The sequence below is a fragment of the Epinephelus lanceolatus genome, chromosome 3 (genome assembly GCF_041903045.1).
Source record: "Epinephelus lanceolatus isolate andai-2023 chromosome 3, ASM4190304v1, whole genome shotgun sequence".
Taxonomy (NCBI): Eukaryota; Metazoa; Chordata; class Actinopteri; order Perciformes; family Serranidae; genus Epinephelus; species Epinephelus lanceolatus.
In genome coordinates this window covers 22,971,293-22,998,358 of record NC_135736.1, presented here as the reverse complement: position 1 = coordinate 22,998,358, position 27,066 = coordinate 22,971,293, and the positions used below count along the sequence as shown (strand labels likewise).

Genomic DNA, 27,066 nt, shown 5'->3' with positions numbered 1-27,066 from the left:
TGCACACACACATTCACACCGGTTGAATCACTGGCAATGGGGGTGGCGCTGGTGACAACGCAGGTAGAGGTGGTCTCCATGGCAATGACTGACAGCCACCCTACCTGAGGCCAGTCCCCACCTTTAGAGCTGGACTGTACCGCTCGACCACACCGCAGGGGGGAGCTCCTGTGTTTGCTCAGCCCGGACCGACCCATTAGAGCCGCCAGGAATTGGGAGGTTTTGGGCCCTACAGCAGGGTGGGAGAGGTTAGGGAGGCGGGGAGGAGGCTGAGAAAACACCCCCTCACCGAGACACCAAGCACAGAACAACCCCCATATACACAAACACCATCCGCACACAACAAGACACGCATGCACTGTGAAGCAAAACAGAGCCTGTGGTGCTTCTAGTGAGTCGCATCAGCAGTTAGTAAGGAGAGATACAGTTAAAGGTATGAGGTACTGGATTTTCCCCTCTAAAATATCACTGTCAAATTAGTAAGACTGCATATTTTCGTTATAAACTATAGCGCCTGTAGTCTGCGTAGTGCTTTAATTTGGGTTTTTTGTCTTGTATAATAAATGAAGCCAGCAGAATTGTGAATGTTGGTTGTATCACTGAAGGTTGACAATACAGTTCATTTGGCTGTGATGTAATTGATGAAAATCCTACCGTACCTTTAAAGTGTTATCTCATTGTAGTTAAAAAGTGTGTGTAACAATACACATAATTCACACATGTGCATGCTCGCTCACACATATACCAGGGGAGAAAAAAAAAAGACAAGTAAAGGACAGAGAAGAGAGGGAGACTCCGGGATGTGTGAGTTTTCTAAACACTATAACACAAAAGAGAAAAGGTTAGTGTGGAGATGAAAATATGTGTATTAATACGTATTACCCCAGAAAGCATTCTTTGCTTTTTGCTTTATTTCAGACACGTTGCGCAATCGTAACTGAAATGCTTTTAAAAGGAGAAGGTTGGTAGTAATCTTTAATTTTCTTACTGTAAACAAATCCAAATCAATGAAAACACCTAAACCAACAACAAATTGGTCCTATGAACTGTCTGTGTTGCCAAAGCCTGATGTGGTGGCTTATTTCTCTGTGCCAGTAGCCTCATTGATGTTTTTAAAAGACATCAGTGAGCCACGCTGCTGCACTGAGTAACATGTTTCTTTATTACAATGACCACTGCAGTTTATTTTGAGTCAATTCACCACACACTGTCCTGCTGAAAACACTCACTAGCACACAAAACATGTATTAATCCATGATGGAAAATATTCACCACCAAAAGCTCTACTCAATTGTTTTTTGGGTAAAATTTGCTAAAAACTACAGTAACCAGCTGTTGTAGGAAATTACCCAACCTTTTTTAAGCATCCACAGGAAACAGTGGGTAGATGCTCCCCAACGATAAAACACAAAACAAGGGACCCGCTGCATGCAGGAAAGTGAGCACATTTAAAGGTCCAGTGTGCAGCATTTATGCCGTGTTCACACTACGAGCGACACAGCAACAAGCTACAATTCATTTTCAATGGATGCCAGTAAATGGACCTGCACTTGTATAGCACCTTACTAGTCATCTGACCACTCAAAGCGCTTTTTACATTACGAGTCACATTCACCCATTCACAAACACATTCATAGATTCAAGGTGACACCTGCTATTCACTAAACACACTCACACACCGATGGAACAGCCATCGGGAGCAATTTGGGGTTCAGTATCTTGCTCAGTTATACTTCGACATGTAGACTGGAAGAGCTGGAGATTGAGTCGCTGATCCTCCGATCAGTGAACGACCCACTCTACCTCTGAGAGACATGAAGGTACAAACTGACACCCAACATGTGTCTGCAGACAGGTATAACCTGCTACAAATCAAAGCTGAGCTGGTCTCAACTTTTGCAGCACTCCAATGACAAAGTGAAGCATCAACCAATCATATGTTTTTGTTTCTAGCTGTGGTATTGTTTTACTTAGCTTAGCTAGCTGAAACTTTACTTGCTGAATGTGCATTGCAGCGCCCAAGAGGATGCAATGAGGTGGCGAAACACTGATAAAAAACATAGGTTTTTTTTGACCAAATATAAACTTTAGATGATGTTCAATTGAGTTGCTCTTCGGCAAATAGCAGCCACACACAATCCTGTCACTACATAACTACGTTAACATGCGTTTGCGCATCACTTCAACAGCGACTTGGTGATAATATAGTGGCCGAAGTAAAAGCTCGAATGGCCCTATCTAGAGCCAGTGTTTGGTAGATATTAGATATAAACAGCTCATTCTGAGGTAACGAAAAGACAATGATTCTTAGTTTAAGATGACTATAAACTAATGAAAACATAGTTATGGGAATCACCAGAGAATCCACGAGATGATATTATCATGATATTTAAGTCATGAGACAATATTATTGAGATTTTAAACATATTGCGATATGTATTGCAATAAAATATGTTGCAATATATAGCAAATTATTACCTTTTTTCAACTGCAAATAATGTCACCAGAGGAAAACTTATATCATTTTTTTTCAGCAGCAAAATGTATCTTGTGAACTGAAAAAGCAATTCATTATATTATTCTAGAAAGCTAGCTAAAGTTTAATTTGGATTTGTAATATTAATAATTCATATAATATAAAATAGACAGTTGGTGCTGTGTGATGATACAATGTTGCCACACAAAAATACTGTGATACTACCCTGTATCAATTTTTTCCCCTGGCCCTAAGAGTTACGAATATTATATGCCATTTTTGCCAATAGATGCCCCTAAATCCTACACACTGGACCTTTAATATGCCACATATGTGCACAAAAACAGGCACTCAACAGCCTTTTTTTTAAAAAACTAAACTTCATTATTTGTGAAACAGACAAAGCAGAAAAGTCAAACAGCCTTGAGAAATGGTCTGACAGGTTTTGGTCTTTTCATGGGAATTAATGGCCACAAGAAAAACATAAAATAACACCAACCTTATCCTTTTTCATGGCTTTTACTATATTAATCAATATTGTCTTGTGTCCTGTATGACACGTGTACAACAACTGCACTGTTCAACATTAAAACAAGATTGTTGACTGACTCTCTGGCTGCTGCACAAGTTGACATAGCAACCAGTAAACCCTGGCATGCTTCATGAGAAATGTTAGTGTGGCTGCAAAGTGCAATGTGTGACTGTGAGGCTGAAAATACTTGCTCTTAACTCTCTGAACACTATTGTCTAGGTGTTGATAAATGTCTTCAACGTAACGGGTGAGCGTGTGCATGTGTGTGTGTAAATGGCAAACTTTTCATCCATCAGTAAACCAATCTATGTAAAGGTCACCTGGTGGTTCCAACAGACCCACACATTCACACGGGCACAGATTCATATTACTGCATTGCGGATGTAAAGTCATAAACAGCAGTTATACAAGTTTATGCAAATTATTTACAAATTATCTATTGAGCTCTGACTGCAGAGTTCGTGAATCTCTCCTGGAAACTGTACTATCACCTGAGTGTGCACAGTTCAGGTGTGACTCAGTCCAGCTTAGTGCTGGTACTTGATATGCATCTGTATTAGAAATGTGTCATTCATAAAAACACTCGAGTGCCCACACCCATCCACACCTCCCGCCGCAAAGGATTCAGCTTTCACTCAATCAATCGACCAGCTGTCCATGCATTTCCACTGTGTGTGTGCAGTTGTGTGTGCTTTTCTTTAAGTGCTTATTTACACATGCAAGTGTGTGTGTGTTTCCAAAAACCCAAATGAAACCCTTATCACCCAGGAACAATATCCTCTCTTCAGGATAATAAGTGTGACGAAAGCTCTTATTCTGCATCTACACACACACACACACACACACACATACACACACACACACTGCAGAAGAGGTAACGAGCTGTGCTTTTCTGCTGAGTTTGACATGTCAAGAAAGGAAGGGAATTAGACCAGCTGCTGTGTGTGTGTTTGTGTGTGTCTCTGTGTGTACCTGTCTATCTACATGTGTGTGTTTGTCACTGTGTGTGTCCTCACCAGCAGTGATGGTGTCCTTATCCTTGGCGTTGAATTCCTCCACCTCTGCTCTCCTGCGCAGCTCAAACCGGCGAGCGTGTCCCTCTCTGGGTTTCCACAGCTCTTGAAGCAACAGCGGCTTTTCATTGTCCCCAAGCGCACGCAGGCACTCGGTTCGCCATCCCCCTCCTCCTATCCCGCCACCCCCCTCCAAACGCCCGATCACATCGCACAGGACGTAAGAGTGGGCAGCGTTCTTGTTGAGAGAGTAACGCTCGAGTGCCTCTTTGACCAGCTCCTGTGCACTGGAGCGCGGTGTGGCCAGGACGCTCTTGTAGTTGGCACCGGCACAAATTTCATCTCCAAAGATCTTCAGCACCCCGGGGGCTGAGCTCTGCGTGGAGAGTTCAGCTGGATCGTCTGCCGGCCGCTCTGGGGGTTCAGTAGTCGAGCGCCGGTCCCCACGAGTGTTTGTTCCAGTTTCTACCGGGACACGGTCTCTGTAACTCAGAGTGCGGTACAGGACCTGGTGAACAGACAAACAATACTGAATGCACTGTATGAACCAAATGTCATGATAATACATCAAATAGCTGCTGAGACATTTCACTCAAAACCACAGTTGTGAAACTCATCGCGACACTAGAGAAAACATAAGAGGATCACAGAAGTCAGTATGCTTCATTCTCTGGAGATCATAAATGTCTTTACAAAATGTTGAGCCACTCCATCCAGTCAATACTGTGATATATCAGTAACATTGCCATCTTTAAGAATCATGCTCCGAGCTAGTGGCTAAAAATTGATCGTCAAGGAGTCTCTCCAGAGACACTATTATTGAATAGACAATTTTAGATAATCAGTTCCTCCAGGATGTTGCGATATTGCGATTGCAAATTAATGCAAATTTTGCCAATCACCATGAAGTCTGGGCAACTTTGCAATTTAGTCCAGTCATTGCAACTTTACCACAAATTTTACTTTTTAAAACAGGTAAAATCTCATTTAATTTAATTTCAGAGCATTCCTTACCCCGTCTTTATCATGAGACGACTGTTGCACCTGTGCCAGAAGTCACACACACAGTGACAGGGCTAACTGTCACACCATCACATAGAATCTAATTCTGTGGGAAACACTGAGTGCTCATGGTAATGAGCTCCGAATCCAAAGGAGCATCACAACTTTTGCAATTTTCATTTGCTCCTGCAATTTCATTGCAAAGGCCTAAAAAAATTGCAACATGCATAGTGATGTTTTAGAAAAGCTGCTGTGACATCACGCATCTCTGGACGAAACAATCACAAAAAAGCCTGTGAAATCCTAGTGGGGGGGGACTGGACATTTCAAAACCTCAGTAAGTAAAGCTGAAAATATCTACGTGTCTGGATACCAGTAGAGACAAGTGAGAAACCTGTTTTTGCTTTAATTTGTAATTTGGGTAACCTTAACCTTTGAGGTAAAGGTATTGTTAGAAATAGTGCAGAGTCAAGCACTTCACTAAAACTGTACTGATGTTTGCCAGAGTGTCTTTGTTTTCATCATTTATTTTGACCTTTATTTAACTTGGGTGGTCTCTTGAGATTGAATGACCAAAACGGCAGTGTGTAGGTTTGTCTGTGTGTATTTGTGTGTACCTGTGTGAAGGTCCTGCTCTGGCGTTTCAGGCGGCTCTTGGACGGCAGGGACATACTGGCCCCAGAGGAAGAACCGTAGAACATGATGCTGCTGTTGGCTTCACAAACTCCACAACTGGTGAGCAAGGAAATACATTTTAAATGTTTTATTTGAATCCATCGTAAAGGATTCACATATTCACACACACACACACACACACACACACACACACACACACTCAAAGGCAAGAAGTCCATGCGTAAAAGGACTCAAGGGTACATCTTACACTTACTTGTGAAACATTGTAGATCTGGAAGGTAAAGAAAATCTTCCCTAAATCTATTATGCAAAATGCATTCACCATAAACAGACAATGATTAAAAACAAAAATGTGTGTGTGTGTGTGTGTGTGTGTGTGCGCGCGCATCTGGTGAGTACCTTGATGCTGTTACGTGTTGTCGCTCTGACGTGCAGCAGCACCAGGTAAAGGTTTACAGTTGAGGGTCAGATACTTTTCATGTCACTGTCACCTTTCACACTGGAGGAGCAAAGAATAAAGACGATGTTTATTTCAGTTTATAGCCACACTGAGGAGTTCATGCTGACGAATGGATCACTGAGGTTAACTTGGTTTCCAGATCCTCTGAGATTCAGATATCACTGTGGCTTTTAGCTTTTTAATGATTTCTTGACATAACTAATCTGTTTTCTCACCAGAGTCAAAACTGCAAATCAACATCACATAATTGTCAGTCAAAGACATTTTTAACTGAGTTCTGGGCGTGGACAATGTAAGGCGGATGGCGAATTTTTGTATAGAAACCATTATTGATAAAAAATTGAGCATAGCATTAGTTCAGGTAGGACACGACATCAAGCTCAGCTCACATCCCAGCTACATCAGTTGATCTCAAACAGCCAATCAACTGATGGAGCAGCTGATTGATAAAAGGGAGTCAGCTGATAGATCACATGATTCCTTTCTATGCATCCAACTGGCGAATCTCATTCAGGGCGCCCTATTTAAACTGCTCTGGCCTGCCTACTGTTGCTGCTTCCTCTGCAAGCTGCTTTGCAACCCGTCTCCACCCCAGCTCCTCGTTTTCATGCTGTGTCTGACTTATCAATGTCATTTCTGTTTGTCATTGATGCTGCTCTGTTCTGTTCCCAGGGGTCTTTGCTGCTGCTCTCCTGCCTTAGGCTTTCCATGTAGGCGCATGGAAGGGCAGGGAGGTTTGCTCTCTCTGCCTCAGGCTTTCCTCATTTGCACATGGAAGGGCAGAGAGGTGTGCTCTCTCTGCCTTATGGCTTTCCACGTAGGCATGTGGAAGAGGCTTTCTGGGTATACTCGAGGAAAGGCAGAGAGGCCCCAGGACAGAGCCATACCGCCGAATATAATACTGCAAATGGAAGTTTTCTTTGACCAAAGTGTTCCTGACTGAATCATATATTCAAACACTAGCCTTTGACTTTAGACTTTGAGCTCACTGGGCACATCTTATCTTAGGACACACCACTAAATCTTTAAATCAAAATGTCTTTTGATTTTTATCAACAATGGGAATATATAACACTCAAGTCCAGAGTTTAATATACCACATAACAGGATTCAATCTACGATCTAAAGATCTACTAATGTGATGACACTGTAAATGTGTGAGAACTGCTGTCTATTGTTTGGGTTTTATCTAAATGTATGTATGTTATAAACTGTCTGCAATGTGATAAGTTGATGTCTTGTCTTGCTTGCACATTTTATGTGGACCTGCAGATCCTGAGTAAAGAATAAAGACTCATTTTAAAATTCTTTGGAAAATGTAAGACTTCTTTGCGCTTTCTGAATGCACAAATCTTGTTTTTCAACAAAAAACTATTTTCTTTACTGATATTCAATCTATTATTTTTCTGATTAATCAATTAAATCATTTCGTTTAAACAAATAATGTAGTTGAAAATGCTCCCGGAAGGTTCTCAGAGGTCAAGGTGACTTCTTCAGATTGCTTGTTTTGTCTGCCAAAACAAAAGGAAAAGTAGCAAATCATCATATTGATGACTGGAAATATGGAGCCAACAAATGTGTGCCATTTTTGCCAATTAATTCTCTGTCAGTCCGTTTGTTTAAATATTCAAATCAAATATTTTTCAGCTTCTGACTGTGTTGCACTGTTTCCCTTATGTCTTGTGAAAATCTAATCTTGAACTTGATTCAACTGACACACTGTGCCTGTCTGCATCCAGGTCATGCAATGCATCTCAATAAACAGGTGTGTTTCCAGTTCATGTCCCCACAGAGGGTGAGTCACGCTTCGTTCCTGGCTTTGCATGAACTCTGATGACCGATAAGAGGACCTCTCACCAGTGTAGCAGGTCTATCAGCAGATGAGAGCAGCACCTCATGCAGTCTGTTTTGATTGCAACTTTGTGCAGTTATCCACTCACACTGTATATCATTTCCTTTCAGCAAATATTTGGCAGGCAGCCTAAAAGGTGTTGTTGTAGCTGACTCTGCAGGCACTGGTGGGATAACGTGACTATTTTAAATGCCTGCTAATCCACTGTAATCTGGCTACTTGGCCGCAGTTAACTCAATCCTGGGACCAACAAACCCCTCCAGCGTCCACACAAGAAACTGAGAGAGACGGAGGCCTAAATTTTGCATTGGTAGGGTGCGTTTAGTGACCCAGGAGGTAGTGTTACATTTGGTAATCATGTCACACAGACTACAACTTCACCACCTTTTCACTTGCAGCCTGTCCTTGTCTAGACTGCCAGAAGGTCAGAAATAAAGACTGCGCTGAGGAAAACTTGACACAAATAAACAGGCTGCATGATACTGTGCAGAACTTGTGACTACTATAATGGGTCTGCCCTTTATTTGTTGTCCGTCCGTCTGTTTACGACTTTGGGCTCAGTGGTCGTCAGTAGCAACCGCCGTAGCAACAAAAGGCAGGAGAAAATCCTCAGAAATTAATCCGCTGATGAGTCGTCAGGCGCGGCACTAAAAGCTACCAGCCCCGGCCTCTCACCGTCAGCAGGTGTGTCTAGTGATTGTAGTCGCGCTCATTACACACAATGAATAATCAATTAGCGTGTTCGACACGTGAACACCACTCAACAACAATGACAATGAAATGTTTAAACTGCGAGGGTGGTGAAAGCTGTGGCGCGGCTGCCCGTCAATAAAATAGATCCTGGAAAAGTTGTGTGATTCCAGCAGTGACAAGCCCAGTCCCCCGAGGGCTCTCCTGGGTGTCTGTTGCGTTGGTACTCACGCTGCCTGCAATGCGTGGCTCCATAGTGCTGGGGAATCCTCCTTGGCTCCTCTCTCATTCCCTCTCCCCCACAAGACAGAAAATCCCCGGAAAAATAAGGGAGGAAAAGACCCCAGCGAGCGACACCCAGCCGTCCGCAGCTGCCACCCTCATCCCCAAAACAGCCCGTTAACTTGGACGACAGCCAACCGCTGAGGGCTCCTCTTTCTGTACGCACATCTCAGCCGAGTGTCCAGCAATGCCCGCTGCTGCCTCAGGCAACCGCATTCCCACATCCACAGCGGTTCACTGCCGAGCCGCGACGGAAACACCCGAACTCTCCGCGCTGCCTCACCTCGGCGCACCTGCTCTGGCAACACCCGAGTGGACCGAGACACCGCCGCCTGGCGGAGACCGGCGGTACGAGCACAACACGGAGGCACAGGCTCAACATGGGATCCAAATGGTTTATTATTAACCACTAAATCTTTAAATCAGAATGTTTTTGAAATATTAATAATAATTATTTAATATTCATGTCTCGTGTTTAATATACCACATAACAGGATTGGTTCATTTTAAAATTCTTTGGAGAATGTAAATTTATTTTTTGAATGCACATGTTTTGTTCCTCAACAGGCTAACAACTATTTTCTTTACTGATTTTCCATCTATTATTTTTCTTATTAATCAATTGATTATTTTATTTATACAGACAGTAGTTGGAAGTGTTCATGAAGGGTTCTCAGAGGTCAAGGTGACTTCTTCAGATCGCTTGTTTTGTCAGACCAACAGTCCAAATTTTCTTTTTTCCATTGTTTTTTTATAATCATTGATGATTGAATATCTGGAGCCTATGAATGTTTGTCATTATTACAAATTAATTCTCTGTCAATCCACTTCTTTAAGAGTAAAGACTTAAAATATTTTTCAGCTTCCAACTGTCTCGACAAAATATAATCTTGAACTTGATGCATCTGACCGGTCTGCATCCGGGTCATGTAATTTATCTCAATAAACAGGTGTGTTTCCAGTTCATGTCCCCACAGAGGGTGAGTCATGCTTCACTCTTGGCTTTACATGAACTCTGATGACCAGTGTAATTAAATAAAAAATAAAAATATAGGAAATACCCGTGTTTTCCTTTGGGAAAAAATACATACACAATCAAAGATAAATAAGAATGGTTTCAGTGTACATGGGGCTCATTCCTAAGATATCTTAGTGGCAAAGATTTATCTTGTATGTTGGACATAAGTGAGAAAGCATAATCACAAACTCTGCATTAAAACTTATTTAAACTTGTTGTGGTATAATGTTGAAAACCTAAAAAATAAAGAAATAAAATAAAAAACATCCGTGTGAATAAGCACACTCAATATGAGTAATATAACAATGAAACTGTGAAATAATCCAATGAGGTCATTATTATAAAATGTAAAAATAAACATTTTACTTAGAAAATAAAAAGTCTTAATATTCATATGATTACTTATTTCATAATGTCTCATATATGCATTTAATGTTATACACATTTCAATTAATTAATTCATTCATTCATTCATTCATTTTACTTTATTATTAGTTTTTATTTATTGATTGATTGATAATCCTAATCCCATTATTGGGTGTGTAGAAAAAAAATGTGTTAATTTACTTGTATTTATTGTATTTTTGTTTGCCTATTATTTTTATTATTATTATTTTTATTTGCTTTATAACTAATGATCCTAAACAGAGGTAATGTTTTGTTTTTGCAAAGGAGGAAAAAAACAAAGGATTGCTACAGAATGAATTTGCAAACTATGATCATCTAAATAGATAAATGTTTCTTTATAAATCTATTGCGTTCTATAGAGGAAGTCAAAGTAAAGATCTGTGATGGATCCATCACAACTAATGTAAAATGTGCTCTATTTATGATGTAACAAAATATTTTTGAATTGATGGTGTATTCCAAGTAAAAACTATAATTTCATATTTACACACAGATTTACAGGTACATTGTGACTAACTACTCTTCATCTTTCATAATTAGGACCTACTTTTTTGTCCATTATTTATAGTCTTTTCAGTACCACCATATATAAAACACACCATATGTAAAACATTTTACTGTTATATTTATTAAATGTGAAACCGATGAATGACTACCTTAAATAATAGATTTAATTCCTATGGTGTCATATCAATAACAGCAACGTTTTAACAACCACTGACAAATATGAGGTATGTGATCTTAAATCTAACAGAATACAGCCCTGTCAGCTGATTTACTTCTGTATACTTGACATGAAGGTTTGGTTAATTCAAAACAGACAGTGTGTGAATGTTTGAACAGCATCCAATTAGCTATACTTAATTTTCCGTATTTTTGTATGACAAGAACTAGTTAGCAGTAAACTGCTGCAGCCTTCAGCAGCTCCTGTAGACAAAAAGTAAAGAGGTGAAACATTATAAATGTTGAGTCCAGGAAAATACTGCATGAAAAAGCTTTTTTATTACAAGAGAAATAGAAAAGATAAAAGCATTGTTGGCATCATATAGGCTTATCACAGCACAAAAGCACCACAGACACACAAAAAAACAATATGAAAACTAGAGAGAAAGAATATGAGATAATATAATCAGTCTTGTACGACCAGAAAGAAAACACCAGCAGCACTGAGAACAGAGTCAGCAGCTCCACAATCACAGAGCATCTATAAAGAATGTACAGAGGGTCCATGAAGGCTTCATGGAGAGTTTAAAAAACTCTATACAAAGTCAGGTGGGCACTGTATGTCTGAATGAGACAGATATTAAAACCAAGACAAGACAAGACACACGTCAAACCCTCAAATACTTCATCTTATCGTCGCCAAACCTGCCTGTGGAGTCAAAATACTGCCTATAATAAGCTATAATACCCCCGAGTACTCCAGAACAGTAAACTCTCAATCATTTGGTGTTTCTCAGAGGCTCAAGTAAACATTTAGAGTACAAATGTGGAAAGGTACTCTTAAATTTGAGAATATATCTTAAGAATTTTATTCCAAGCTGTGACAATACATTTGTTCTGACATTAAATTACCGCTACCTAATGACCAAAAAACAAAATGGTCAGCAGTGATAATCAAGGTTTGTGTTAGTTCCAGGTTATTTTCTTTTGGGATCCTGCAGCATAAATAGTAGATTTCGGGAGGCAGAGCATGTGCATCTGTCTCCAATAAACATATGAATGTAGCAGAGGATTTATTTTGATCAAATTAAAGACATTTACAACATAATTTGGTGCACAAAAACCCCCCGTTTTCATATATGTCCCCCCACCCAATGTTGAAATGAAGCCTACAACCTATACGCTACAGTATAATGATGCATTCATGTGCAGTTTGGTAAGTTGTAATTTAAAAAAAGTTGTAGTTATATTGAAGCATGAACATTCTGAAGTTTTGAGATAAAAGTGTATTTTAGACCCCCAAGACCTGACCAGGGGCAGTTAAGCCACATTTTCACCAGACAGTTTTGGTAAAGACATGTACCTAAACCCGAGATCTGTTAAGCGTTTCCACAGCAGACAGTGCTCTTAATGTAGACGGGGTTTTTACTAGATTGTTTCTAGCGTCTCGCTGTATTTCCTCTTCACCAACAATGCAATGAAACATCGCTGATCGTCTATGGAACGGGGCAAGAAAATGTCCTACATCAAAAGTTGCCAGTAGCTGCCAGCAGTAGCCCTGGATGGCACAGTGAATTAAATTAATTATTCTGAGTCTAATGTTAATTAGTAAAAATGAAAAGGCCGCAAAACACCCCTTCATTTTATAGTTACACCTCGTTTCCAATTACAAATATGACTGGTGTCCGTAAATCCATAAATAAACGGATGATGCCTCCAGTGTCCAACGCAAGGAAGTGCATTTCTTTCAGATTCACAATGTGTTCAATAAACAAGTTCTTTTTAATCATACAAACTCACTTTAACACAGGCAACTGAATTGAAGAAAACAGCCTTTTAGCTAGTTAGCAGCCTGTTAGCTAAGCTAGCACACTGTCATACGGTCTGTTCGAAATCCACCGCATAAGTTCAATTTTCCAAACGTATTTGAGGCAAAGTGCGGATTGAAATATTACAGAAGGAAGAGGGGAGGAGTTTTGCAGGCACATCGGATATCACAGAGATTCCCATAGGAATGAATGGATTTCTGGTTGACTCGTCTACGTACTTTTACGTAAGTGGAAACGAGGGGTAATGGTTGACTCATGTTAACTTTTGTAAACTTGCCACCAAAGGAACAGTGGTTACTGTAGTTCGAGCAAGGTGTTGATTCTCTATTGACCAATCATCAGACTGGAGAGTTTCTAGCTCCACTTTTTAGTATCGAATTAGTGTAGTAGGTACCTCAACTAAGGGCTGATGAAAAACGGTACATTATGGAATGGTTTTGTTGGTACAATCCACAACTTTTGACGATGACAACACAAAAATAACCATTTAACGAACTGAACTGAACTGAACCGAACTGCTTGGTGAAAACGAGGCTTTATGCAGTACAAGGAGACGGTCCTGCACAGCTGCCCCTTCAATAAAAATGTGCAGATTTGTTCTATAATAACTTTTGTAAATATTATTTGTTTCATCATTTTGTTTGTCTGCTAGTTTGCAGGATAAAAGTGTAAAGTTTGAGCATGAAAGGAACAAGATAATTGTTTTTGGTGTGGATGCAGTAAATTTAAAAAATGACCTCTTTATATTGTGAGATAAAGTCATTGTTGCCTTCCTCATTTTCTCTATAACTGCTGCACTTACTTGAATGAAAATGCATATGTGTTTTATCACAGTGTATTTTAATGCAACTCTAAATGCAAATTTCTACTGCACATTTAGAAGGCTGTGCAGTTTTGATGAATGCATGCTTTCTAGTCTTTATTGTAATCTGAAAACACATCTGCTGATGTAATATCTGTAGTGGTCATATATATCAATTTCTATCTGCCTTAAAGCTCTCTCCTGTTTGGTTACTTTATAAATATTACCCATTTGTAAAGCTTGCAGAAAACTTTTGGGACTGCTGCCCTACTTGGGGATGTGAGTAAGCAAGAGAAGCTGTATGGAGAGGTGCCAGCTTTAAAGAAAGCAGCTTCACAGCTATTTGATCATTTTCTTTGCCGCAGACAGCACCCGAACAACCGGAGCAGCTTTAGTGGTCCTTGAATGTGGCTTCACAGGCTTTTAAGCCCAAATGAACCAAATCCTGAGAGACAGGCAGCAGCGAAAAGATGTTGAACAGGAGCTGAGGTTTTAAAAAATTCTTTTACACCTATGAGTATTACACCGTACGACCTTTTGGTCCTCTAGCCACATTTATCATACAACACAAGCTCGTCCAGTACACCATGTGCCACAGCTTAACACGAAGAGTACGTACGTATTTCAAATATAATTTTTATGTGTTCAAGGTACATGCGTTCACGTGTAAACATAGACTCAGCCGGTTACAGGCTTTGGATTCATGGGAGTCGGACAGTATAGGATACATGTATACACACGCACACGCGCACACACACACACACACACACACACACACATATACACGCACACATGCAGACGCACTCATACACACACACACACACACACACACACACACACACACCTGAGATGCCTTAAAGGTCCAGTGTGTAGGATTTAGGGGGATACATTGGCAGAAATACAATTTTAATTATGTTTTCTTTAGTGTACCTTTGAAATGAGCCGTTTATATCTACATAGAGCACCGCCATGTTTCTACTGTAGCCACGAATGGACAAACCAAACACTGGCTGTAGTTAGGGCCATTTGCAATTTCACTTCAGCCACTGTAGTAAGCAGCCCCTTCCTGACGAAACGCTTATGTTTTTTAACGTGAAACAGCCTTATTCAGTGCTTTTCCCAGTTTAAATCACTGGGTCCATTTGTTTTGCAGAGGTAGAGACCCCTGCAGATAATTCGGCTTCTGATAAAAACCTCCTGAACATTTGAGTCTTAAACTATCGGGTAAAAAAGGTGAGCACACATTAGCATGTGCTGGGCTAGCGGCCGTTGCAATGCACCAAATAACACCGGAGATACACTGATTTGTAACATGAAATTGTTTTACTCAGTGTTTTAATCACCTGGTCCATTTGTTTCATAGAGAAAGAGACCTCTGCAGATAATTCGGCTCCTTTTAAAAAAACCCTGACCAATGAACACTGAATTAATTCTAACCAGACGAAGTTTCAGCTGGTTAAAACCTGCAATCCTCAACGCTAAATGCCACTAAATCCCATGAATCCTACACACTGCTCCTTTAATATTGGGCCAGATTGTTCAACAATACTATAGCTTCAGTTTCCTTTCAAGTGTGAGACGTATATGGTAGTAGTGTGCTATCAGGTACGGCAGTAAGTCAGTCTTCTGGCAGTGCTGAATCAGACAGTGGTTTTCCCCCTCTGAGTTTCAACCATGTAGCTTTGACAAACTCTATCAAATGGTCCCGCTCGTTAAGATGAAGATGATAATCTGCTGATACTTTAAGTACGATAGAAGAAAATATAGATGAGGTCAACATATACTGTACGTCATTAATAAATATATATACTGTATAAATCGTACTGATGACATCTTCACTTACTAAACCTAATCAACAACAGTAAACTATTAGAATTCAGTAATTATGCTTTGATAAACTACTGTGTAGAGCCTGGTAAAGGTGGAAGCACACAAGTAAAGTCTCTGAGGCTAAAACCATAAATATCTGTATGTTCAACAAAAAGAAAACCATCTTACAGTCATGCTTGATTTAGAAATCACAAGTAAATCACTGACTGAAGCAACCGCTGTTAAACCATATAGTGTACTACAGTGTAGATAGCACAGCTAGTAACAATAACAGTAATAATACTATCTAGAGCTCTGAATTGGAATAGTAAATTACTGATGTCACAACCTCCTAAATATGATCAAACCAAAACCATCTGTTAATAATGATAATAATACTTCAAATAATGTCCTAAAACTTATTATGATAGTCAAGTCAGCTAATTGTAAACATTGTCCTCCCCTTGACAATAAGACAATGCCTTCAATTCAGCTTCTGAACACTGAATCTGGACGTGCACCACGTAGAGAGAAATCTCCAAGAATAGTAATTTGACCCCTGATCATTGGAATAAAACCAAATAACATAAGACTGAACTAAAGTGGACTGCTAAAAACAAAAACAAAAGCTGTGTCCCAGTTCACGGGCTGCCTCCTTTGAAGTTTTCACAACACGCTGAGAGGCTGCCTCAATGTTTCCTCCAAACGCAGCCTTCTTTTTAGACACATTCGATAAAAACAACTGGTGAAATATTTCCAGTATTCACCACAGTATCCTACAATCTACTGCATGCCGGACAATTGCTCCATGGTGCATTCAAGTGTCCTCATCACCTCTTAGAAGATAAACTGAAGTAACATGGATACATTTACAATTACTCAAGTACACTGGTTGTAATTGTTCATCATGTGTTGAGCTCAAGCATCAAAACTGGTACAAGGCACATTACAAAACCAGGAATTTAGTTGTTGATACCGATGCCAATGAAATTCCATGCCTCTCGATACCCAGTTTGATACCACAGTAACAAACAAGAACAAAACAATAGACTCCACGTACATACACTCCTTTACTAAAAACATTTAAATTAAATTCAATATAAATTCTACTGTTAATCCCTGATGATCCACCTTGAACTAGAAACACTAGTCTATGTGGGTTCGTGAGATGTTATTGGCTGGAAACCATATATTAATATAAAGCCTACAGTGTTGTAATTGGATGGCTGAGTAAAAAGTGACAGTGACAAATGCAGCATTTTACCCAGAGTTAAACATCTTTCAACTCTTGGCGACCAGAAGAAAAACACTAAACGTGCAGAATTGTCAGTAAGTGCCTCGTCACGCTCTTGGTGTTTGTAGCGTAGTGTAAATACTTGGCGGTCCCACTGCAAAGAATTAACAAAATTCATTGGCCATCTTCCACAGGTTGTTCTTCTTTAACACTGGTAGTCATTCTTCTTCTTTATTTGGTATTAAAAGGCAAACTAGAACACTTGTAGGTGTATATGCTGCCCCATCACCTCTGAAAGAATTACATCCCCCGTAACTACAGTACCAGAGAAAACCAAGTACCGCATGTTTTCAGAACTTTGGCATCGATTTGGTATCAAAGTCTAAGTTCTCGTGATGTTCCTACCTGGTATTGTAAACTCAGTTATTGTGTACCCGGTTTGACTACTGGTTCTTGATCCATGCAAGCAGCCTTCCTTTAGAAATGGCAATGTCAGTCAGTGAGACGATCCACCACTCTGTTCCAGACTGAATATCTCAACAACCATTGGTTGGATTATCACAAAATGTGGTACAGACAGAGCTGATTTCCTGCAAAAATAATGACAATCCCATCAGGCTCAGCTGTATTTGGTGCTAATTAGAAATATAAGTATGCTAACACACTAAACTAAAATAGTGAACACGGTAAACATTGTACCTTCTAATTTAATTAGATTTTTTTAATTTACAAGCTAACGAGGATCACCTGAATGCACCATTAGTTTTTGTTACTGTGATCTACACTGTCTTATTTGTGGAGGAGGTTCAGCCCACTTGCTTTTGAAAGGATGTAGCCACTGAATTAGGACACAGCTTACATTATCTTCATGAAGTTGCTCAAATGCAGGAGCTACTTCCTGTGAGGTCAGCGCTGTTGTCATCTGGAGGTCTGGACCTGACTAGGCGGCTGGGCATAGAGGTACTTCCAGATGGCATAGTAGTGTATGGCTGCTCCCATAGCGACAAATAGGTGCCAAATGGCGTGAGCGAATGGGACGATGCCATCACTTTTAAAAAAGACCATCCCCAGACAGTAGCAGGCTCCGCCCACAAGCAGCTCATACAACCCCGACTGCTCCGGCTGCAAAGAAGCAAACATTTCATTATGTTTAAGTTTTAAAGCCATCGTAATGAGGACAAGACAAAACCCCAAAGACTAAACCTAAGGCGAGTGCCTTATCTCTACTGCGTCGTTCAACTCAACTCGTCTTGACTCAACTAACTTTTGGTACCAGGTTATTTTCTGTAATTAATTTTCCACTGCAGATAGTGCCTCCTCAGTGTAGATGGGATTCTTAGCTGATGGCCACAGTGATGCTGTTCAAAACCACCTTGACATCAACTTCAGTGCAACACTCCCTAAATCCTTTCATTGCCAATCAAACAGACGGACGTCTGGAATGTCATAGTTTTGCAGGCTGCCATGTTTTTTTTAATCTGGCTTGAGTGAATTAAAAAATTGCAGTTGTTATTGATGGTAGCTTGACAATTTTTTCTTTCCAAGATATTCCGGGGTTTTTTTTCTCCTTTGTTCAATAGAATAGCTGAGGATGAGGCGACCTCTGGCTCACCTGGTGGAGTGTGCACTCCACATGGGCTGAGGCCTCTGCAGCGGCCTGAGTTTGATTCCAGCCTGTGGCCCTTTGCTGCGTGTCATCCCCCCCCCTTTCTCCCTCCTTTCCTGTGTATCTGAAGCTGTACTATGAGTGAAAAAAGGGAATACGCCCAAAAAGAATCTTAAAAAAAATAGCTGAAAACAGAAAGGAAAGGGGGGAAAGACGGAGTGGATGACATGCAGCAAAGGGTCAAAATCAAACCTGAACCGCTCCTAGAGAATAAGCCTACATAGGGCACATGCCCCAGTAGTTTGGGTTTGAGCGCTATTGATAATTCTCTCTGACCACTCAATGGTCTGCATTCTGCAGTGTTTTAACTCCACCTTCTACTACGCTACGCTCACACTGAACCTTGACCGAGACGGTACCGGAAAGAGTACCAGGTACTATCCACAACTTTTGCTGATGGAAAACCAAAAAAGAGTGAGTTCAGTTGAGTAGCACAAAGCTGAAATGTGGCATACATGAGTGTGCTCACCATTGAGAGGATGACCAAGGCAGGAAAAACTCCCATCACCGTATAGCAGATGAGCTCTGTGATCTTGTACCTGACACAGAGAGGAACATGGATGAAAGATTAGTGTTAAACATGGGACAACATAAGGTCGACTCAACCATCCACTTTCAACTGTGTCTCACATGACCTTAGCAAAGAACCCCTGTCAAGTGATTACAAGAGGTCATCTATGGGGTAGGGTCATAAGCCCTGTCTCTGTTGAGGAGATTTCCTTGATTTTACTCTGGGCAGCCACTGACTCCTGGTCAGTTACCTAACAGTCTTTGCTGTGACCACTTTTGTTCTGGTGTTCAGACATCTGATGCTGTCCATTTGTTGCTCAGTGGAGAGGGAGTAGTTAGCATTGTCAGTCCTCGTGTTATGTCATGTGTGCTGCTTCATCTCCCTTTTTCTATCCTCCTCTTCACATGTTATACTCAGAGTAGGAGGGTTCTCACCACACTGTTTTAAATGATGATTAAGGTTAAGACTACCAGTGCTTGTGGACTGACTTTTTGCACTTAGGTTGTTTCGGATACTGACCTTAGAAAGCAGATTTGTTGTCAGTTAATTGCTGCCAAGCCATGTTAAATATCGTTTTGTTTTCCTGTCATGCTAAACTAACTTGTAAAGTTTCCACTTGTACCTCACCACTTCCTTTATGTGCTTCAAAATAAATGCATTTTATTGTGAAGGTACTGACAGGCCTTCACTGTGAAAACAGGGTTGTTGACAGTGGGCTTAATTCACTGATATGAGTGTAGAAATGTTCTTAGTTTGCACACAGAAAAAGCGTGCTTACAAAATTACCATCAGATTCATGACACATGCACACCGGCCAATTTTTTTCTTACTGTTGTCTGTATGTTTGTGAATTAGAATCTGTCTAAATTGAAACGCACATGCCCATTATTCGCAATCTGCACATTGCCATGCCCCAATTTCTCTGAGTAAGGAAATCTGTTTGCCCAGAGGTGTATCATGGAGAAAGTGGTAAAGTTGTTTCTATGGACATATTAAGGTCACTGTCATTTCAGTTTTGACAATAATTAATGAGCATGAAAGTTACATTAAACACATCTAAACAATTGCCACACAGAGAGCTTTCAATATTTTACATTTTGGGGTAAAAATGAGCCAGCTCCATTCGCTGATGAAGATTATGTGCTACAGTAGTGAACTCACAAAACACTGGTAAGGGGACCTTTGAGTTGAGATTATTTTGTCACACGGCAGGAACATTGATTAGATTAATAAACAGAGAGACAATCCAACATTAATAAAAGTAAAATATGAATGCATGGACTGACCTTTCATGGAAGAAGAAGACGTAGGTGGTTCCAAAAGAGGCCATGACCCACACCAGCCAGCGCATGTGACACCCCCAGGGACCCAGCTCCCGCAGGTTCAGCCTGGTAACGCATGAACAGGCACACATTACTACAAATACTGTACATACACACATTCATACATACATTTAGCTGGGTTGTGTGTTTACCAAGGGGCGTAGGAGGCAGCAATGAAGAAATAGATCACCATCCTGTCACACATGTGGAAACAGTGCTCCACAGACCTGAAGAGAGAGACCAAACAGCCTCATGACAACTGAGTGACACTGTTTATACATGTAGCATCAGTGTGTTTTAGATCTGCAGTGTGGGGAGACATCTTTGTGCTGGTGTGTCTCTGCAGTGAAAGAAGGGGCTTTGCAAACGGCTGTATTTGGTGTCCTACTATATCTTTTAACCATATTCATCATCTGCAGCATTACACTCCAGTCCAAGTATTCTGTTGAAATGTGCATGTGTGTGTGTGTGTGTGTGTGTTTTTGTGTGTGTGTGTGTGTGTGTGTACCGTAGGTGGCTCTTCTTCCAGGCCACAGTGTGGAACAGGGTGGAGATGATGAAGAGCGAGCTGAGCCCCGCCCCGTACACCCAGGCTGACAGCCGCTCCCATTGGTCCTCCGACTGGAAGTGCAACACGGAGCTGCCGAGCAGGCTGGGGATTATCCATAACTAAATGAATTCATAACATACATGAAACATGAGATACAGACAAACGAACAAACATGCAGTAAAAACTGAAATAAATTGCATGATGTAGGTGTAGTGTAAAAATAATCTGGTGTTTGTCATTAATCTGTTATGTAATGCTGCTGCGTTTTTTTCCTTTCTTCTGAGTGTGTCATTTCATCTGTGTGAGAGTTAACGATCACCTTCTGTGGTGTGTGTGTGTGTGTGTGTGTGTGTGTGCATTCACCGCATGCGTGGCACAGTTGGCAGCATGCTCATATTCTGTGGGCTGGTATCTCTTGTTAGGAGGAACACGGTTGTTCATAAACCTGTAATCATGACAAATGAACAAGTTTGAGTTTATCTATTAGATATTAGTTTTGACAACATATAATAATGAAGCTGTACATACAAGTAGAGCTTAAAATAATTTAAAAAATACAAAATAAAACAAACATACAACAATATGATTTATTTCTGTCCTTAAAAGCAGAGTGTGCGTGAATCACGAGGGCCTCATATGGACTCTTATGTGTTTTCCTCTTGAATTCCTAAAACTATGAAACATCTTTAATATTTGTATCCATTTGTATCTCAGTGGTGCTCATAAAATTTCACCCCATCCTGTCCTCTTGCTTAGCAACGCTAGATCATGCTTCAACTTGTTGCCATGACTGCTGTTGCCTGGCAACAGTGGGTAACCACGGATCGACTGAACCGACAGAGGTTTGTCCTGATGAGCTCTTTCATTAACAATTCACATGTACAGATGTGCCTGCATGTTCACACAAACACACACACGTAAACACACAGATATATACGTAAAGTCAAATCTATTCTCTTGAACAGAAAGCCAAACAAACACACAACAGCTCCGAAGGTAGCACTCCATCAGTGATGTCACTGTTGTCATGGAAACCATTGAGCAGGGATTGTCTTTTTTTTTCTCCACACACCAGAAAACTCCTCGTTTCTTTCATCCTTCTTTGCTCATCTCTTCCATTTCCCTCTGCTGCTCCCCAACCATGTCTCCTCTCTGCTTCTCCATGATTAAATTAACATGCAGGAAGGCAAATGGACAAAGACGTCCATGCAGACACACACACACACAAAACACACACATACACACACACACACACACACACACACCACAACCCCTCTCTATTTTTATGCTGCATCTTGCAGAGCCAGATTTCATAAGAGACCTAGATTTAGCGATGTCTCTGTCTCCTTCGCACACACAGTCACCCACACACACATTGTTCTAAGATTGGTGGAACCCAGAATGAGAAACAGGAAGCCATCAAAGGGAACACCACTCAAGTATAAAAAAAAAATCAAATGTATTTTCATCTACACACCTAACAGCGTCATTGATGTGTGTGTATATGTGTAGCTGTGTATTTGTGTGCCATCTCCTCAGGTTTCTGCCTGCAGAAATTTAAGATGTTTCATTCCAAGTGGGGTGATATTACCCTTAAATCTGTCCTCCTTGAATCTCTGTGGGGTTGTGCAGCAGTGTGAAACAGCAGAACATGATGTTCTTCTCCTCCACATGAGCTGCTTCAAACATTTTTAAATCATATATATGATACTTCAGATCCATCTGCAGATGGATCAGGAGATAAAACTGAAGGAGTGGCAAAAGGCAAAAAAAAATCCATCTCTAATAAAGACAATGATGGAAAAATATCTCAACAGACATGCATAATTTCTCTGCACCGTCCTCCTGTTCCTCAAGCAGCTGTTTTTAGAGTGACACTCATTCAGAGTTATTAATACTAACTGACCCAGCCCAAAAAAAACACTGTCCTGTCCCAAAAAAAAAGCCTTCCTCGCCCTGTATTCAGCACTGGCCTCACTCTGTCTGCTGAATCTCTTTTTGGTGTGTGTGTGTGTGTGTGTGTGTCAGTGCCAGGCCCAGCAGGCTTGGCCGGGTCATTAATGACTTTATCAAGCTGGCTGATAATTACCAGGCCAGAGGCCAGGCAGAGAGACTCACTAACTGGACAGAGGGAAGCAGAGCTGCGGAAACATCATGATAACTCTTCTCATACAACAGCAGGACGGACAGAAGGAACGCTCACATTGTCTCATTGAACCATGAAGACCACATCCTAAGTCCAGTTAATGGTGAACATGAATTAATCTTACAGCCTGTTTTATTGTCAAGCAACTCCAGCACAGTGTATCTAAATATATCAAGTACATAATAGGGAGATAGTGGAAAACCCCATTTCAGTGGAGCTGAAATAATAAGATAAATAACTGATAAGTCGATGGACATAAAATTGATCAGATCAGTTTTAATGATAATTATTTACGTCATTTATCAAGAAAAATGCCAAATATTCTCTGGTTCCAGCTTTTTAAACATGAAGACATGCTGCTTTTCTCTTTGTTATATCACTATCAATTCAATGTATTTGGGTTTTAGACAGCTGGTCGGACAAAACAAGTAATTTAAAGACATCAACTTGTGATTTTAACAGGCAAAAATCATTATCAGATTTTTAAAAGACTAAACAATGAATTGATCTACAGTTAAAATATCCATTAGTTGTTACTGTATATTCCAGAGGTCTTCACTGCACATAGGAGTGTGAAATGATGAGGCTGTTGACAGGAGGTATGTAAAGGCAATTACTTTCATTGTTGATCAATCTGTGAATTATTCAGTATGCAAAATTTATAAATAAAAAAAAAGAAAACTGGCCCTCCTAGGTTTTCAAATGTTATGTTTGGTGCAGACAAAATAAGACATTTATGTGGTAGATGGTAGGTAAATGGTCTGTAACACAGAAAAGCTGAAAAGTTTGAAGTCGAGAAGCCATTTTTTCTTGATTAAAAAACTATAACAACAATTCAGTTGTCAAAAATGTAGCCAATTAACTTCCTGTCAGTTGACTAATCAATGAATTGTTTTAGCCCTAGTGTAAAGGTGTGAATGCAGGAAAAAAAACAGCAAAAACAAAGCAAGGATTTAAATATTTTTTTAGCAAAATAATAAACTAAATCACAAATTATCTTGTGTTCTTTAAGAAGTTAAAGTATGACAGCTGCGTAATTGTGCAGGACAACTCACATTGTCATTATTATTATAATTATTTTCACAGTTAATCAATTAGTTTTTCCAAAATGTGAAAAATGTTCATCACAGTTTCCCAGAGTGATGTCTTCAAATTGTTTCCTTCATCCAACCTACAGTCCAAAACCTGAGGACTCTTTATTTACTGTCATAAATGAAAAAGAAAAGCAGCTAATTCTGACATTTAAGAAGCTGGAACCAGGAAATATTTGACATGTTTGCATGTAAAATGACTGAAACGATTAATCAACTATCAAAAAAAGCTGACTGATTTTGATTGACTAATTGATTAATTTTAATTGTAGCTGTGTTATATTCAATAATGATAATGTTCCCACCGTCTCAGTCTGTAGCATTATAACATGTTGAACCCAGACTTTACACACATTAATATATCTGATTTTAAATATGAGCTGAGGAGGTTTTGCTTATGGCGAGCAGAAAACATTCAGTTTTAAAAGGTGTTATCGGTGTGGCCTGCTCAAGAGTTGATAATCGATTAATTGTTTCACTTGTTTTTCAAACAAAAACAAATATATAATACCACAAATCCTTCTCAGACATTAGGATTTGTTGCTTTTCTCTGTTTTCCATCAGTGTAAACCAGATATCTTTGGGCTATTGTTAAGAAGAACAGATTTAAAGATATCACCCTGAGCTCTGGGGAACTGGTGATGGGCATTATGTACTGTTTCCTGTCCTTTCACACACCAAACACTCGACTAATCGAGGCAGCAATCAGCCCATTAACTGGTAATGGAATAATTGCCAGTTGCAGCCCTGGTCTGCTCCATTTGACCTCCTCCTGTGAAACACATCCAAAAACCCTCAAGACAGCCTGGACCCTGCTTTTATTCCATGTGTAGATCCAAATATAAGAGAGGATATGTGTCAGTGTGGCCTGGTGTTTGTATCAAGGAAGGGAGAAAGACAGAAGAGACAGCAAGATGATGATGATGGAGAGGAGGAGGAGGAGGGAAGTGGCAGGTGTCAGTGTGTGTGTGTGTGTGTGTGTGTGTGTGTGTGTATTTGTGTGTGGTAATAATGACGTTTGTGATGCAAACAAACCCTGAGCTACGAGATTATTACAGCATCAGTTTAAGAGATAATGAAATGTGTATCACTTTTTAACAGCCTGTTCCCAAATCATCCTCCTCCTCATCATCATTATTAAAACCACTATCAGGCAGCATCATGATAAACACTAGTTATTTCTAATGATGAATAACATGAGCAGCGGGATAAAATGGTGTCACCTACCTTATAAGATTCATTTACAGTGGGAATAAGCAACAGTTGACAGCAGATAGACAGTATATGGCTAAAGCCTGAATCCCCTCTGAGTGCTGAGCGAATGAATCTCCGCGGTTTGATCGGTGCTGCTCAGATTGTAACGGGCACGTCTAATGAAACGTGACGAACACCGTCGTTTCACCGGGGAAGACGTCGTCGTCTTATCCTCATCTCAAGCAGCACCGGGAGACGGACGCATCCCGACCCAGCTGCCTCCAGAGGCTCCAGTCCGGAAGTGTGGGCGTCGGGGATGGTCTCTGAGGAGACGGCCGCTTTTCCTGCACGGTGCTGCTGGTGGTGGTGTTGATGTTGGTGGTCTCTCCCCTTCTCTGTGTGTGTGTGTCTCTGTGAGTCTGTGTGTGTCTCTGGTGGAGCTCCAGCCGCCGGTTCACCTCATCACGACTCGGTGAGGAGGGTTGTTTTTCATCACTGAAGGCTGCCACATCATTTTCCGAGGGACTGATTCATGGCTGAGGAAATTTGTGCATTTGCTTCCTGCAGTTTCTGGTGCTTCCTCTAGGTGTTGATGCAGGCACGGAGTTTGAGGCTGCGTGATGATGATCTCATGACATGATGATGGGTATGTGTGCTTTATTATTGTGCTCAGATAAAGAGAAACACAGTTTGATGTTTGCACTCAGGTCAGTTTACAGATCATGCTTAGTGAAAATGTTAATGTCCCCTGTGGCTGTGCAGTAGCATTGTCAAATCTGATTAGAAAAGCAACCCTGATGATGTCATAGTGATGTCATCTGGGTTGATTGAGGCTTGGAGATTATCACAACACTAAAACAAAATCGCCCCCAGAGGGAAATTATTACTGGAACTCACGTTTGCGAGAGATTAACTGGCAAAAAACATGGTTTTACCTTACATGTACAGTATTCGATACAAAGTAAAATGTCAGTTAGAAAATTTTGCACAAAATCTACCCAGTGAATTATATTATTTCCAGATATGGATGTTGATAACTCTTGCTATATTTGTGGACATGCTGATGAAACACTGATTCATTCATTTTTTCAGTACTACAAAGATCACCCATTGTTTTACTCTATAATCTGTTACTATGATGATATGAGCAAAACGTTTCTGAACTATCTTGTTACCTTATTTAGGGAATTATTTATGCATAAACAGAAGGTCTTAGGTTCACAACACTCTTTCCATGATTTTTTTGATTGACTTTAACTCAGTGTTGAACTGCTTTGGTGTTACAGACAACAACAACAACAACAACAAAACAAGCAAACAGATTTTTAGAATATTACAAAAGAAAATTTGATGAAACCTTGATTGTGAAATGAACTTTTTTTTTTAATCTCCATTCTTACTTTATCTATTATTTGTTCATCTTTCATTGCAGTTTGTTTCAGCTCTCATGTACTGTTGTGTTCGTTTTATACCGGATGTCTTTTTTTGTACATTGTATTGTTGAATAAGTTTAAAGAATTAACACAACACTAACACAAAAAGGTATTAAGCTTTGGGAAAATTATGAAACTTTTTTCCTCCCTGAATCCTCTACATTAATATCTATTTATATGTAAGAGTATTTCAATATTCTTACTTTATGTATAACAGTATAACATTTATATGTGCTGCTATTGTTCACCTGGTGTTCTGTATCCTGATATTTTGTCAATTATTTATTTATTTATTTTTGCTATTCATAAATGTAAATTTGCTAAAGTGTAACCTCAGTTTCATGTTTTCAGAAAAAGTAATTGAGCTTTGAAGCCTATTAAGACAATAACTTAAGATGAAGAAACTTTAATAATAGTAATAATTTAATATTTTCACTTAGATTAACT

At 40.0% G+C, this 27,066-nt stretch overlaps 2 protein-coding genes across 5 annotated transcripts in view; both read right to left on the bottom strand.

The window, feature by feature from the left end:
* Window positions 1-9,071, bottom strand: part of radil (Ras association and DIL domains) — a 32,656-nt gene extending 23,585 nt beyond the window's left edge. For 2 of the 3 annotated variants that reach the window (XM_033624531.2, XM_033624533.2), the window contains exons 1-5: window positions 8,893-9,032; window positions 6,059-6,158; window positions 5,641-5,755; window positions 4,025-4,529; window positions 122-229 (exon numbers count right to left, since the gene is read on the bottom strand). In XM_033624531.2, coding sequence (XP_033480422.2) covers window positions 122-229; window positions 4,025-4,529; window positions 5,641-5,724 — 697 coding nt within the window. In that variant the 5' untranslated portion in view covers window positions 5,725-5,755; window positions 6,059-6,158; window positions 8,893-9,032. Of the gene's footprint in view, window positions 1-121; window positions 230-4,024; window positions 4,530-5,640; window positions 5,756-6,058; window positions 6,159-8,892 lie in introns of all 3 variants that reach the window. The other variant, XM_033624534.2, reaches the window with a different exon arrangement.
* A 2,260-nt stretch (window positions 9,072-11,331) lies between these two features.
* LOC117254703 (monocyte to macrophage differentiation factor 2-like) lies at window positions 11,332-26,100 on the bottom strand. Of its 2 annotated transcripts, XM_033623089.2 has the most exons (7): window positions 25,220-26,094; window positions 21,119-21,200; window positions 20,714-20,874; window positions 20,358-20,432; window positions 20,170-20,271; window positions 18,842-18,911; window positions 11,332-17,828 (listed from the first exon to the last, which is right to left on the bottom strand). In XM_033623089.2, the coding sequence occupies exons 1-7, from the start codon at window positions 25,231-25,233 to the stop codon at window positions 17,625-17,627; spliced, it is 708 nt and encodes a 235-aa protein (XP_033478980.1). In that variant the 5' UTR covers window positions 25,234-26,094; the 3' UTR covers window positions 11,332-17,624. The 2 variants fall into 2 exon arrangements, with proteins under 2 accessions (XP_033478980.1, XP_033478981.1); XM_033623090.2 differs by lacking the exon at window positions 20,358-20,432 and having other exon boundaries at window positions 25,220-26,100.
* Between the last annotated feature and the right edge of the window lie 966 nt (window positions 26,101-27,066).